The sequence below is a fragment of the Emydura macquarii genome, unplaced genomic scaffold (assembly GCF_026122565.2).
Source record: "Emydura macquarii macquarii isolate MOO-44397 ecotype Brisbane River unplaced genomic scaffold, CSIRO-AGI_Emac_v2 contig_2422, whole genome shotgun sequence".
Classification (NCBI taxonomy): domain Eukaryota; kingdom Metazoa; phylum Chordata; order Testudines; family Chelidae; genus Emydura; species Emydura macquarii.
Genome location: NW_027132559.1, coordinates 3,194,043 through 3,205,841, shown reverse-complemented (window position 1 = coordinate 3,205,841; position 11,799 = coordinate 3,194,043). Strand labels below are relative to the sequence as shown.

The window sequence follows — 11,799 nt, the reverse complement described above, 5'->3', positions numbered from 1 at the left end:
ATGCTGATTATGTTCTCAATGATAAATTTCATCAGTTGTATGATTAATCTTCTCATTTATTCTCTGAAGATATTTCTTTCCAACATAGTTTCTACTGATATTATGCTTTTTACTGCCCTTTTTATTTAATCAAAATTTTGGCTGTCAAGACTTATGATACGAGGACTGAAAATAAAGGAAAAGAGGAAAAGCAATCAGATTCTCCAACCAGACAGGGCAGCCACTCCATCATACCACTCCTTAAACTTCCTTTATGTTATAATCTTCAAACCAGGAGCTTTGTGTTTGCATACAAATATAATAAAGTGAAATCATTCAAACCCACTGACCCTTACTTAGAGACAGTGGATCAAATTCTGCCCTCAGCTACACCATGGCTCCAATAATAACATAGTTACACTATGGTAGTATTTTTTTATTGGAGACTCTCAAAATCTTTACAAAGTGCTATAATTATTATCATCCCCATTTTACAGATGGATAAAATTAGGCACAGAAAGGTTAAATAACTTGCTTAAGGAAAAACAGTAAGTCAGTGGCAGAGTCAGGAATAGAATTTAAGACTCTTGACACCCACCTTCTTGGTTTTAAAACTAGACAATGCTACCTCCATTCATGGGTTTGGATGAGGACAGACTTGCCTACTATGTCCATTAATTGAACTATTAAAATGGAAAAGTCAACACTAAAAACCCCATATGAATAACAGTGGGTAAAAGAAAATAGTTTCCTATACAGCCCTTTTCTGGAAGCTTTGGAAGACCCTAATAGAAATATCAATGATTCTCCCATAGTTGATCACGCAGTAGCAAATATTTCATAGATCCTACATGATCCTGTTAAGACTTCCCAAAGATTCACCTCTGAGGATTACTGGATGGGCTGTAAGATTGAACATTGTGATTCCATGCATATGTAGTTGGGACATTCCAAAGTATAAACTTTCTAGGAATTTGTGCATGTGCCTGCTCAATACATTCTGGGATTAATGGTATAATCCAGCCTGTCATAAATCTTGCTAGGATTCCATAGAAGAATGAAACTCCATTTAGGAATTTTTCTTCACTTCTCTGTGGACAAAGATGGGCCCCAGTCCTGTAGTGGGGCATGTCTGTTCAAAACTTCTTGCAGGATTGAAGTCATTGTCACAGAATGGAAAAGTCCATACATTTCAGCAATCACCAGATTTTTGTCAAAATATGGGATGGTTCATAGTTTGAAAAAAGTTAAGAATATGGAGTACTTTGCCATTGGAATCTGCTCATCCAATATGCCACATAATTGAAAAGGTATACCTGCCAAAATCTGTGTTTATTCTTTCTTTATTTTCTTTCTTCTAAGAGAATTTTAGTCTCAATGAAAATTATGAGACTAACTGCCTGCCCTGACAAATGATGCCCTTTACTCCCAGAACAGATAGCTCAAGATTCATCGCACTGTTCTGTCAATGTGTCTCAATACAGTTTGGGAAGGACCGCCTCCTGATAAAAAAATAATTCATTGTATGAACAGTCACTCCTTGGCTGCTCTGTGGAGATTGTGAACAAAGGTCCCAGTTACTGCCAGGGCAATTATGTGTGATGTGGAGTTATGTGCACTGAAACCACTGACTTATTTCACCCAGAGCTTCAGATGGTAATGAATTTCACTTACCACTTACAGGAGCTGGATTTGAACCAGTGACCTAAAGTTGAAAGGCTCTATATTGCATTACTAACCCCTCTACTGTAAGAATTAATCAGCCTACAATAATAGAATTTTTAACAATGCATCGTTTGTGTCTGCTCTCTGATGCGATACTCTGATTCTTTTTGTTTTCATATAAAACCCCTTCATTCATTGACTCACATGGTCTTCCTACCACAGTTAAATTTTCTGTCTTTCTTCCTAAATGTGGTGTCTTCACTAGTCTCAACTATTCGGATCTCTGATTCCCTGCATCTACATTTTATGATTTTCCATCATGTTACCTCTTATCCCAAAACTTGCTTTTTAGTGATACATCTAATGAAATGATATCCCTTCTCTTGCCTTTTTTAAGACCGTTATTTTGTTCATTTAAAAACCACCAAATGTTAATCCACTGTTTCTTTTGTAAATTGTTTAGTATTTTCTTTGATGCCTGTATCCTCCTGTTTTCCTTCCCAAATACTTTGAATCCAAGGCACTGTATGTATGTATGTATGTAGAAAGAAAGAAAAAAAAAACTCCAAAATGGACAATTGTGAGATAACTGCCCTCCAGTGAAGCTTCTTTCTAATCGCTGTTGGCCTGTGTCCCAACACATGAAAATGTATATCCCTGACATAAAAAATTGTGTTCCAGCTAATGTAAAGCATGGATGTTCTTATTATCTATAGAAATGCCCAGTCCTCTTTTGAATGCTACTAATTCCTGGCCTCGTGATGACTTGGGTCAAAAAATTCCACATGTTAATTATGCAATGTGTAAAAAAGGAACTCCTTTTACCAGTTTCAAATGTGTTATCATTTATTTCTTTGTTATTATGTTATGAAAGTGGGTTATTAAGAGCTTACAGTTTCCCTTCTCTGTTTTATACTCCCCTTTCCTTTCCTTTATTACTAAACTCTTCTCTAAACCAAACATTCCTAGTCCTTCAATCTCTCTTCACATGGAAGTCTTTCTATGCCTCTGATCGTACATCTCTTAATTCTTTGTATTTCTGCTATTTCTTTTTTAAGATAGGATGACTAGAACTGGATGTGGTACTCCAGGGGAGACATACCATTGATTTATAGAACTGAACATAATGGTGAAAATATTGTGACTTCCCATTCTTTGCACATACTAGCAATTCATTTGCTTTTTTGACCATTGCTGCATATTGAGTTGGAACCTCATTGCTTGATATATTTGAAAAAGACTGGCTAAACCACTGAAGAATATGCTGTTGGGGCAGGGGTTTGGACTACATGACTTAAGTCCTTTTAATCTTTATGTTATGTGGTTGTATGTCCTTCTCAGCACCACAAAGCCAATGTATTAAAAAAACTGCCAGTTAAATTCCAATCCCAGAATAATTTTTGTAGGTGCTCTATAAGATCAGATTGATATGCAGATGTGGGCAGTTAGAAAAATCCATTTTTGATTTATAAACAGAGCAAGCTCGATCCAGAAACATTTTTCACAATCAGTTTTCTGAGCTTTATTGTACTTTAAAAATCACTCTTCTAGTCAAACTTTACCCAATTAATATTATGAAATGCAGGAGCCTGTTCACAAAGCCTTTCTTCTGTTTATCTTTTTGGATTATCATGGTGCTTCCTCCCATTATTTTATGAAATTTTTATACTAATTCTTCCCCTTCTCTCATCACTACTAAAGGGAAATTAGAGCTGGGTCTGTATAAGGCTTAATCATGATTCAAGTAGTACCTGATTTTAAGACGTGCTGAGCCCTCTCAGCTACTATTGATTTCAGCTGGAGTTTTGTGTGCTCAGTCTGAAAATCAGACCCTTAATACCTGGCTCTTGGTAGCTGGCTCTTAATGAGATGCACATTTTCCAATTACACATTTGCTTCCAATTAGCTCTCATGTAGCCCCTCATTAATTGAATACACTCTAGCTGACAGGATAAAGCCCCTTTGATGCACTTACAATATTTCTTTTCTTGGTTTGTTTATCTCAGGGAGTCTCAAACTTAAAGGTTTCTACAAAGAAAAGGAAAAAACTAATTACTGTGTCTAGCAATCTTTTTCCTAACCTACTGGTTCTGCTATGTCCCTTAAGTGGCAGTCAGACTAGCCCAATCTGGCCTTTTATAAAGGCAGCATTGCAACATATCTTATGTTGTATTAGCAGTCTTGTCAAAAGCCATGGTTTCAGGGGAAAATCTGAAGGGACTGCTCCTTCGAAGAAGGAGAGGAAGTAAAGTTGATGAGCAAGAGAAGATGAAAGAAGAGGTTTGTTATTTTTTTGTTGTTCTTATCTTCATTTAAATCACTAGCAAAAGCTTTTGCATAGTTTCTAGCATATCAGAAAACTTGTCAGGGACCATTTGTCAAGCAACCGGGGTAGTTTGGGGGCTGCTAGAAGGTCACATTTCCATTCTTGTGCATTTTAATGTAAACCTCCCTGAAAAAAGGGGAGGAAAGACAAGAAAAACAACCTAAATCTTGTAGCTTGTATATCAAAAACCCTTCTAGGTCCTTAACTTAATTGAAAAATTATCCAGTGGAACATTGTATTCCTGCTATTGCATTGTGGGCCAAACATCTGAAAGCTCAGTAGCCTCAGTGGGCAGTAGGTTTGAAAATGAGCTCAGCTTCTGTTTAGGTACTCAGCCACAAGAACTAGCTTTTCAAAAGTACTCCACACGTGATATCTCCCCCGGTAACACTTATGGCCAGATTATCAAATGAGTTTAGGGCCAGGTTTTTAAAGGTATCTCTGTGCCTAAAGATGCAAAGAGGTACCTCGTGGGATCTTCAAAATTCCACTAGCTGCCTAATTCCCATTGATTTCAATGGGAATTAGGTGCCTAGGTGCTTTTTGAAAAGCCCAGGTGCTTATCTGTGTCTTTAGGCACCTAAAAACTTCAACAAATCTGTCCCTTAGTGCCAAATATGCAGAGCTCTTTTGACAAGCTGGCCTATTATTTTGATTCCTAAATGAGAGCTGTCCTCCTTGAAAACCTGGTGTCTCATATTTCCTGTTGTTCTCCCTGTAGTCTGGCTTTCTGTAGGTCCTGTTCCCTGCTTCAGTAAGTAGAGGCTCTGCTAAAGACAAACAGTCTACTCTTCTTCTACTGTATGCAAGTATCTCCCACTGAAGTTGGAAATGGTGTAAAATTATGACTTCTGTATAGGGTGACCAGACTTCCATAGTGAAGAACCGCAACAATTTTGGGACAGTACTGTAGAGGAAGTGGGGAAGAAATTGAAGGGGTTTAGTAGCTGGAGAGTTAGGCAAAAGAGGGATAAAAGGGTCTTGACTCGGTTCTCACCCAAATAACATTCTTCCCTGACATCCTTCTGTAGGCTATTTAGAGCACTTTCTTGAGTCAGTATGTCTGACTTCATGTGTAGGGAAGGTTGGCTTGAGGACTTGGGTGGAACAATGACTTGCTGAGAAGCTTGAGTGAATTAGGTATAAATGGGCATTGTAACAACACAGTACAGACCTTGGTATGGGGAAGAGGAGTAGACCTAGAGATACATAAAAGCTCAGCTAGTTATCAATTTCACACGTGTGCCTGGGGGGAAAAACCCAACCTTATCAGGATGTCAAAATAGACACACACCTTATTCTCAGGGAAATAATTACATGCTTTTTTTTCTCTTCAGACAAAACTATTAGCCTTTGGCCTATTTTATAGGTTTGGTAAACCAAAAAAACCCAAAACACTGTGGATTTGCTTTATCTAACTCTAGAGTGGCTTTTCATATAGTTAAAAATGGAAAGCTACCAAAAAATCTTTGTTCACATTACAGTCTTCTGATCCACAGAATTGATTGGATCATAATCTAGGAGTAATTATTAACAGTAAACTATCAAAATGGGAAGAGTGATATCAGCTGAGATCCACAGGATTTGGTATGGGTATTAATTATCAAATATCAATTAGTGTTTCCATTAAACAACCTGGAGGATGAAATAAATTATACATTGATCAAATTGTAGCTTCAGCTGAGCCTTTACAGAATAACTGATCCAAAGATCTTGGCATAAGAAGCACATCTCAATAGAGTGAGATTTTAATTTAGATAAATGTTAAACAATACACAGGAAGATGATGCTCAATACAAGTATAAAATGTAGGCTGCTGATTATAGAGCAATAATACAGAAAAGTGTTTAGGATAATGGATAAAGAATGGGACACTGAACTCACAACTACTGTGTAACTAAAAAGGCAAATGGTTGTCTTGATTACATACAGAGTAAAGGGCTGTCACTTGTAGGACAATAGTGGCACTAATACCTCTCTGCAGCATTGCTATGGCATGTAGCATAGTTCAACACTTTCCTTTTACGGAAAAGGACTAAAATATAAAATAGAATTCATCATTTAGTGATGAATGACTAAATATGGCAGCTGGGGAGAAATTAAAAAGACGTGCAACTGAGCAAACCAAACGAAGGAGGGAAAGAAGCTATGACAACCGTCAAATATCTTTGGTGATGACAAAGAAGGTGAGCAGGGTTTGTTTATGTGGTAATATTTAGAATGCCATGGTAGAATGTGAAGCTCCCTTTTATATTCTATCTAGAAACTTATACTCCCCACCTCCAATCATCATTGTATCTGGCCACTTCCCAAGTATTTTAAAACAGAAATAACAATCTTCCTTACCAGCTTGTGGGGGGGGGGGGAAGGACAGAGGGAAAGTGTGAAGAAAATGAGTCTTGTCTGAAAATAGGGAGGTCCCTTGGTGGTTACTCTTCTCTCTTGTGAGAGTGCGTTCATAGATGAGAATCCTGAGGAAAGTTCAGTCTCCCTTGCACTTGCACTCTCCTCTTAGTCAATGAGTTCCCCTGGGATAGTGAATTTAGTTGTCTTTGGAGGGGAAGTTGGGTATCTCTCAGCAGCTCTGTATCTATAGCAGTCATGGGGACAGTGGGCCTGCCAAATAGTATCATGCTAGCAATTTGCAATCAAATATATACACTGTGCGTGTTATTTCTAGAAGGGAATGGGTGAGTGCCTTGACATACATATGTATGTGCACACATAAGAGAGTTTAGGCTTGAAATTAAAGGAAAGTTTCTAACCATCAGAAGAATGAAGTTCTGGAACAGCCTTCCAAAGAGAATAGCGGGGGCAAAAAACACAACTGACTTCAAGACTGAACTTGATACAGTTATGGAGGGTATGGTCTGATGAGATTGCTCATATCAGATATTTCCAATGGTTGGTGATGGGACACTAGAGAGGAGTGCTCTGAGTTGCTACAGAGAATTCTTTCCCAGGTGTCTGGCTCCTGGGTCTTGCCCACATGCTCAGTGTCTAACTGATAGCCATATTTAGGGTTGGGGAGGAATTTTCCCCTTAGTTAGATTGGCAGAGATCCTGGGGGGGGGGGGGTTCACCTTCCTCTGCAGCATGGAGCACAGGTCGCTTGCAGGTTTAAACTAGTGTAAATGGTGAATTCTTTATAACTTGGTCTTTAAATCATTATTTGAAGACTTCAGTCACTCAGCCAGAGGTTATGGGTCTATTACAGGAATATTTGGGTGAGGTTCTATGGCCTGCAATGTGGAGGAGGTCAAATGAGGATTATGATGGTCCCTTCTGGCCTTAAAGTCTATCAGAAACATTCTGAAAACTCAGATGTTGCTTTTCAAGGGCTTATCTACACTTACCTCAGAGATTTGGCGGCAGTCGACCAGAGTTATGCAAGCTATGCAAAAAATTTGCGTAACTCCTGTCGACTTCTCCGCTTCTGTTCTGCGCGCCATCTTCACTGCGCCACTTGAGAAGGTGGTCTTAATACGTCAATTTCTGGATCAACTGAGTGGGTCTTCACTGACCGCTCAGTTGATCCAGAGAAGTCCATTTGATGGCAGCGACTTTGCCGACATCAGTGTAGACATGGCCTCAGTGATTGTAACTTCTGTCTTGTAGTAAAAGTAAATTGTAATTCACACTTTTAACTATATCAACAAGTTTAGGATGAGGCTTTTGCCTTTCAAAAGTACATATGAAGTGGAGTGGGGCTTAACCAGATTCAAACAAGCCTTGCTAATAGGAACAGGAAATATGTTAAACCCTACACTAATATTCTGTACTAGAACACAGGACATTTTCATCAAAGCAATATATGAGAAGGAAAATATCTGCAAACCATATTTCTTATACTCTGGGTCTGTGGACTGTTATATCTCTTATTATTTACTGTTTGCATTGTACTTGTGCCTAACTGAATCACTCAGAGATCAGGGTCTGTTGCACTAAGTTTTCTACAAATTTACCTTATTTAAAAAAAAAAAATTCCTGCCCCAAATTTACCATCTAAGTTGTTACAACATGAATTGTGTGGATGAGACAAACAGGGTGGTCAGGAGAAGAAGGTAATGGAAGCATTGTTGGCTAGTATTGTTTTATAGATATTTGTGGCAAAGGTGAATACTGGTATGTCACTCGTTTTTCTTACCTTTATAAGCTGTCTCTGGTAGGGATGGTGTCTTTAGGTTTGTAGTCATAATTTATTTTATTTGCATTTATAGAAATGCACTAAAAAGTCCCTGTCCCTTTAAAGTAGGATCCTGATCCTGACTGGCTGCTATTGCAATATAAACATTTAATGACAATAAACTTCAACTTGCAGTTCTCTTTAAATGTTGAGAATCTAGTTCCACAGTCTGCACACTGATTTATACTTAACTGTACCAGTTGAACAAAATGGAATAACGTTGTTCTTGTTGATAGTGGATGTCAGCCCAGTCCAAGACTGATGGGATTATTCTACATTATTTGCTATTATCTGAACCACATAATGGATCAATATTTCAGTATAAACTTACTGATTTATTTTTACATTTCAACTTGATTGAGAGGAAGTTTATAATATTTTTGCCTTTAATATGTTGTGGTGCTTGAGGCCACTGGATAACAATGAGAAAAGATCTTATTGAACAGCTGAAAGTAACTGGCTTTCAGATGACATAATCCAGTTTGGGAAAAAAAAAGAACAGAGCCTTTCACCAGAAACTCTTACATTAAAGCATTCTGACAGTGATATACGTTGAAAACTTGTCTTTGCTCTCCTTAGCTTGTTACCCTTTTTGTTAAATTAAAAAAACAGTAATAAAATATGTCTCACTAGCTTGTTCTGTTCATGTGAATTGTTCTTGCCAGGAAAGCTAGTATAACATTGTATAATTTCATCTTTTTATATGTGGCTTAAGGGGCTATTAGAGAGAAACTTTAGAACTGTGATCCTGGCTATGGTGAAGCTATCCAGCAATGAGATGATACTGCTTCCTATGCTTTCAGAGCTCCAACCATCTGGATTACTGCAGATGTCTTCGCTTGTGCTCAGTAAAAACCCATCTGTACCATACATCAAAACTGGCAAACCTGGCTTACTAAGGATTGTTGTAGGCATGTTCTGAAATAAGTCCACACACAGGAGGCCCATCACTCTTGGAGTAAAACATATTGGCTTGTTAAGATATTTCAGGACTTTGAAAACAGGCAGTTGTTGGTTCTGGATCATGGTATATTATTCAGTGTATTTCTATCCATTCTGTAATACTACTGTTCCTTTGCTCTTACAGGAGCTAGTGGCTGTAAAGAGGTCATGTGGAACCATTTTGTGCAAAGTCTGTTTTCACCTATTGTGAAAGAGCAAACTGGGAGGGATGCCTAATTCTCAGAATGAAAGCACAATGTGTTGATGGCTTTTTTTTTTTATTCTGACCCTATTGAGCCGAAGCCATGGGCTTTCCATTGCAGAATGTCTACAACAATTATTCTTATGCTTTAACATACCAGTATTAATAAGTTCCCCTGGGTTTGCAGCAATGCATGTATATTTAGTAATCTCAGGTATTTACTAATCCAATTTGCTTTTCTTCACTGTTCCGGTGAGCAGCTAGTTACACAAATGACAACATCTTTGATTAAAGAGAGGAAGTAGAATTTCTGACTTAGAGGGACTTCAGACCAAAGTGAGGGCAGGAGATGTGTTGTGCAGGAGGCCCCTCTCTGGCTGGCATCTGTGTGCAAGTGAAACTGGAATATCACCTTGTGAGTGGGCCCCGTGCCATCCAAACAGATGGGCTGAAGCATAAGCAGCCAAGCAGTCACTTAGGAACATAAAATGCATTCACCATGGGCAGGATTCCAAACATAAAATGGCTGCTTGTGCAGTTTCCACACCTAGAGCAGAGAGATCTGCCACTGCTACTCAGTTATGAGAGGGATTAACCTTGAAAACAAACCACAATATTCTGTAGCTAATACAATATGATCCTGATCCATGACTGGTGATCCTAGGTGCTATGATAATAATAGATTTTTCCATTATTAGCATTAACTATCTAACCTGATAAAGAGAGGGCCTTCATGGAAGGCCCGCATAGGATATATTACATTGTGAACCCAGGCTCAGACTCAGATTTGAATCCAAATCCCCCTACTGTCCACACACACACACATCTGTCTGACTCAGATCAGTAAGCACTTGGACCTAGGTTGTAGGATCCACCTAGGGAGGTGTCTAAGCCCAAGTCCCACTCAGGCTGTGGTCCAAACACTATCATTTTGCAGAATGGAAACTGCTGAAGCCATAGATCTATACTGCACTATGCAGACCTTCTGACTCAGATGCATTGGCATGGTTGTCAGAGTTGGTCTAGCATGCGTAAGCCTAGGTTTACAATACAGTGTGGATATTCAAGCATAGGCTTGGAAACACAGAGTCCACAAGCACAGGTCCCTCTGACCTGGATTTACAATGTGGTGTGGACATAACCATAGATAATAGTTCTTCTAAATGGATCAATTTCTGATAGATTCACAGGATACAGAAATCAGTTCCTTACCATCTGTAGCCTCTTCAGTGCTCAAAGGTTTTAAATATTTCTGGTTAATTAGTCTTTGGTTGCCCTATTGGTACTACCCAAATCCTAGTCTTTACTTGAGTTACCAATGAATTATCAAAGTTTACTGGGCAAAATGCTTAGTCCTACTCAGGTAAATTCCCCTTAACAATAGAGTGCTCTGAATAAAGACTGCAGGATTTGTCTGATTAACTTTAACGAACATCTAACCCGTCCCTTCAGTACTACAAGGTTTTTGTCACTTCTAGCAGAAATCTTTTGTAATTCTAAAAGCAGATAATCCTATTTAAGTAGATATTCACCTGAAATGTCTTTCACTGTTTTGACATTTACCATAAAAGGCAGATGAATGTTGCTACTTGTCTGATCAAATGTGTATTTTTGAAGGGTTTGGAGGAAGGGGAATATGGAAACTTAAAAGAAAACATGATTGCAAGTATTACTCAAAGTGAAAGTGCTTGTTGCAGCCTAAGTTTACAGGATCTTAACTTATGTGATATAACTGGAATTTGTGACATCCAGCAATTCCATCTTAGAAAATGGAGAATTAAGTAACATATTCATCTGGCTCAAATCTATATAACCAGATTCTTTGTGGAACAAAAGTGAAATCAGACTTTTTAGTTGGTGAAATGCAGCTGGGAGGGAAAATATGCAGGAAACAGCAAATTTCCAAACCTCTTTACTAGAGCTAAACAAGTTTTAAAAGGAATTAGGATTTAACCTCTATAGTGAGGGGAATGGGAAAGTCACTAGTTATCTAATGTTCATATAGCTGCAGCAGAATATTCTTTCTAGAAATAGGATTGTCTGATCACTGCCAGAGAAGTGACTTGCATTCTGTGGGCCTGCCCCTGAATTCCTCCCTGCTCATGCTGTCCTTTGTCCTTGTGACATTTTAACACTGGTCATTTGTTGTAGACTTTGCATTTGATCTTCTGATTATCACCAGTTGCACTGCAGAAAAGGGGTGTGTGTGACTCAAGACAACCATTCTTTACAAGGAGATGGAAAGTATGCTTTCAAATTCCAATCTTGGGAATGTATTTAACAGTGCCCTAACAAGAAGAATTGTCTAGCTGACATTTTTAAGTTATGGATAATCTACTACATAAATCTTACTTCTCCTATTTCACAGAGCTTCCTCTCAATGCAATTGGGAAACTTCTATTAGCATTGAAAGAAAAGAGGACTCAAGAAAAGGTAAAAAGAGAAACAAATCTTCAACTGTAACCTCATAGACAGATCAAATAGTTGTGGGGAGTCTGA

The 11,799-nt window shown here is 38.3% G+C and overlaps 1 protein-coding gene across 3 annotated transcripts in view; it reads left to right on the top strand.

Annotated features, from left to right (window-relative positions):
• The first annotated feature begins 3,666 nt into the window (after window positions 1-3,666).
• ATP2C1 (ATPase secretory pathway Ca2+ transporting 1) overlaps window positions 3,667-11,799 on the top strand; it is a 132,352-nt gene continuing 124,219 nt past the window's right edge. For all 3 annotated transcript variants that reach the window (XM_067561786.1, XM_067561787.1, XM_067561791.1), the window contains exon 1: window positions 3,667-3,924. In XM_067561786.1, the coding sequence (XP_067417887.1) occupies window positions 3,838-3,924 (87 nt within the window). In that variant the 5' untranslated portion in view covers window positions 3,667-3,837. The remainder of the gene's footprint in view (window positions 3,925-11,799) is intronic.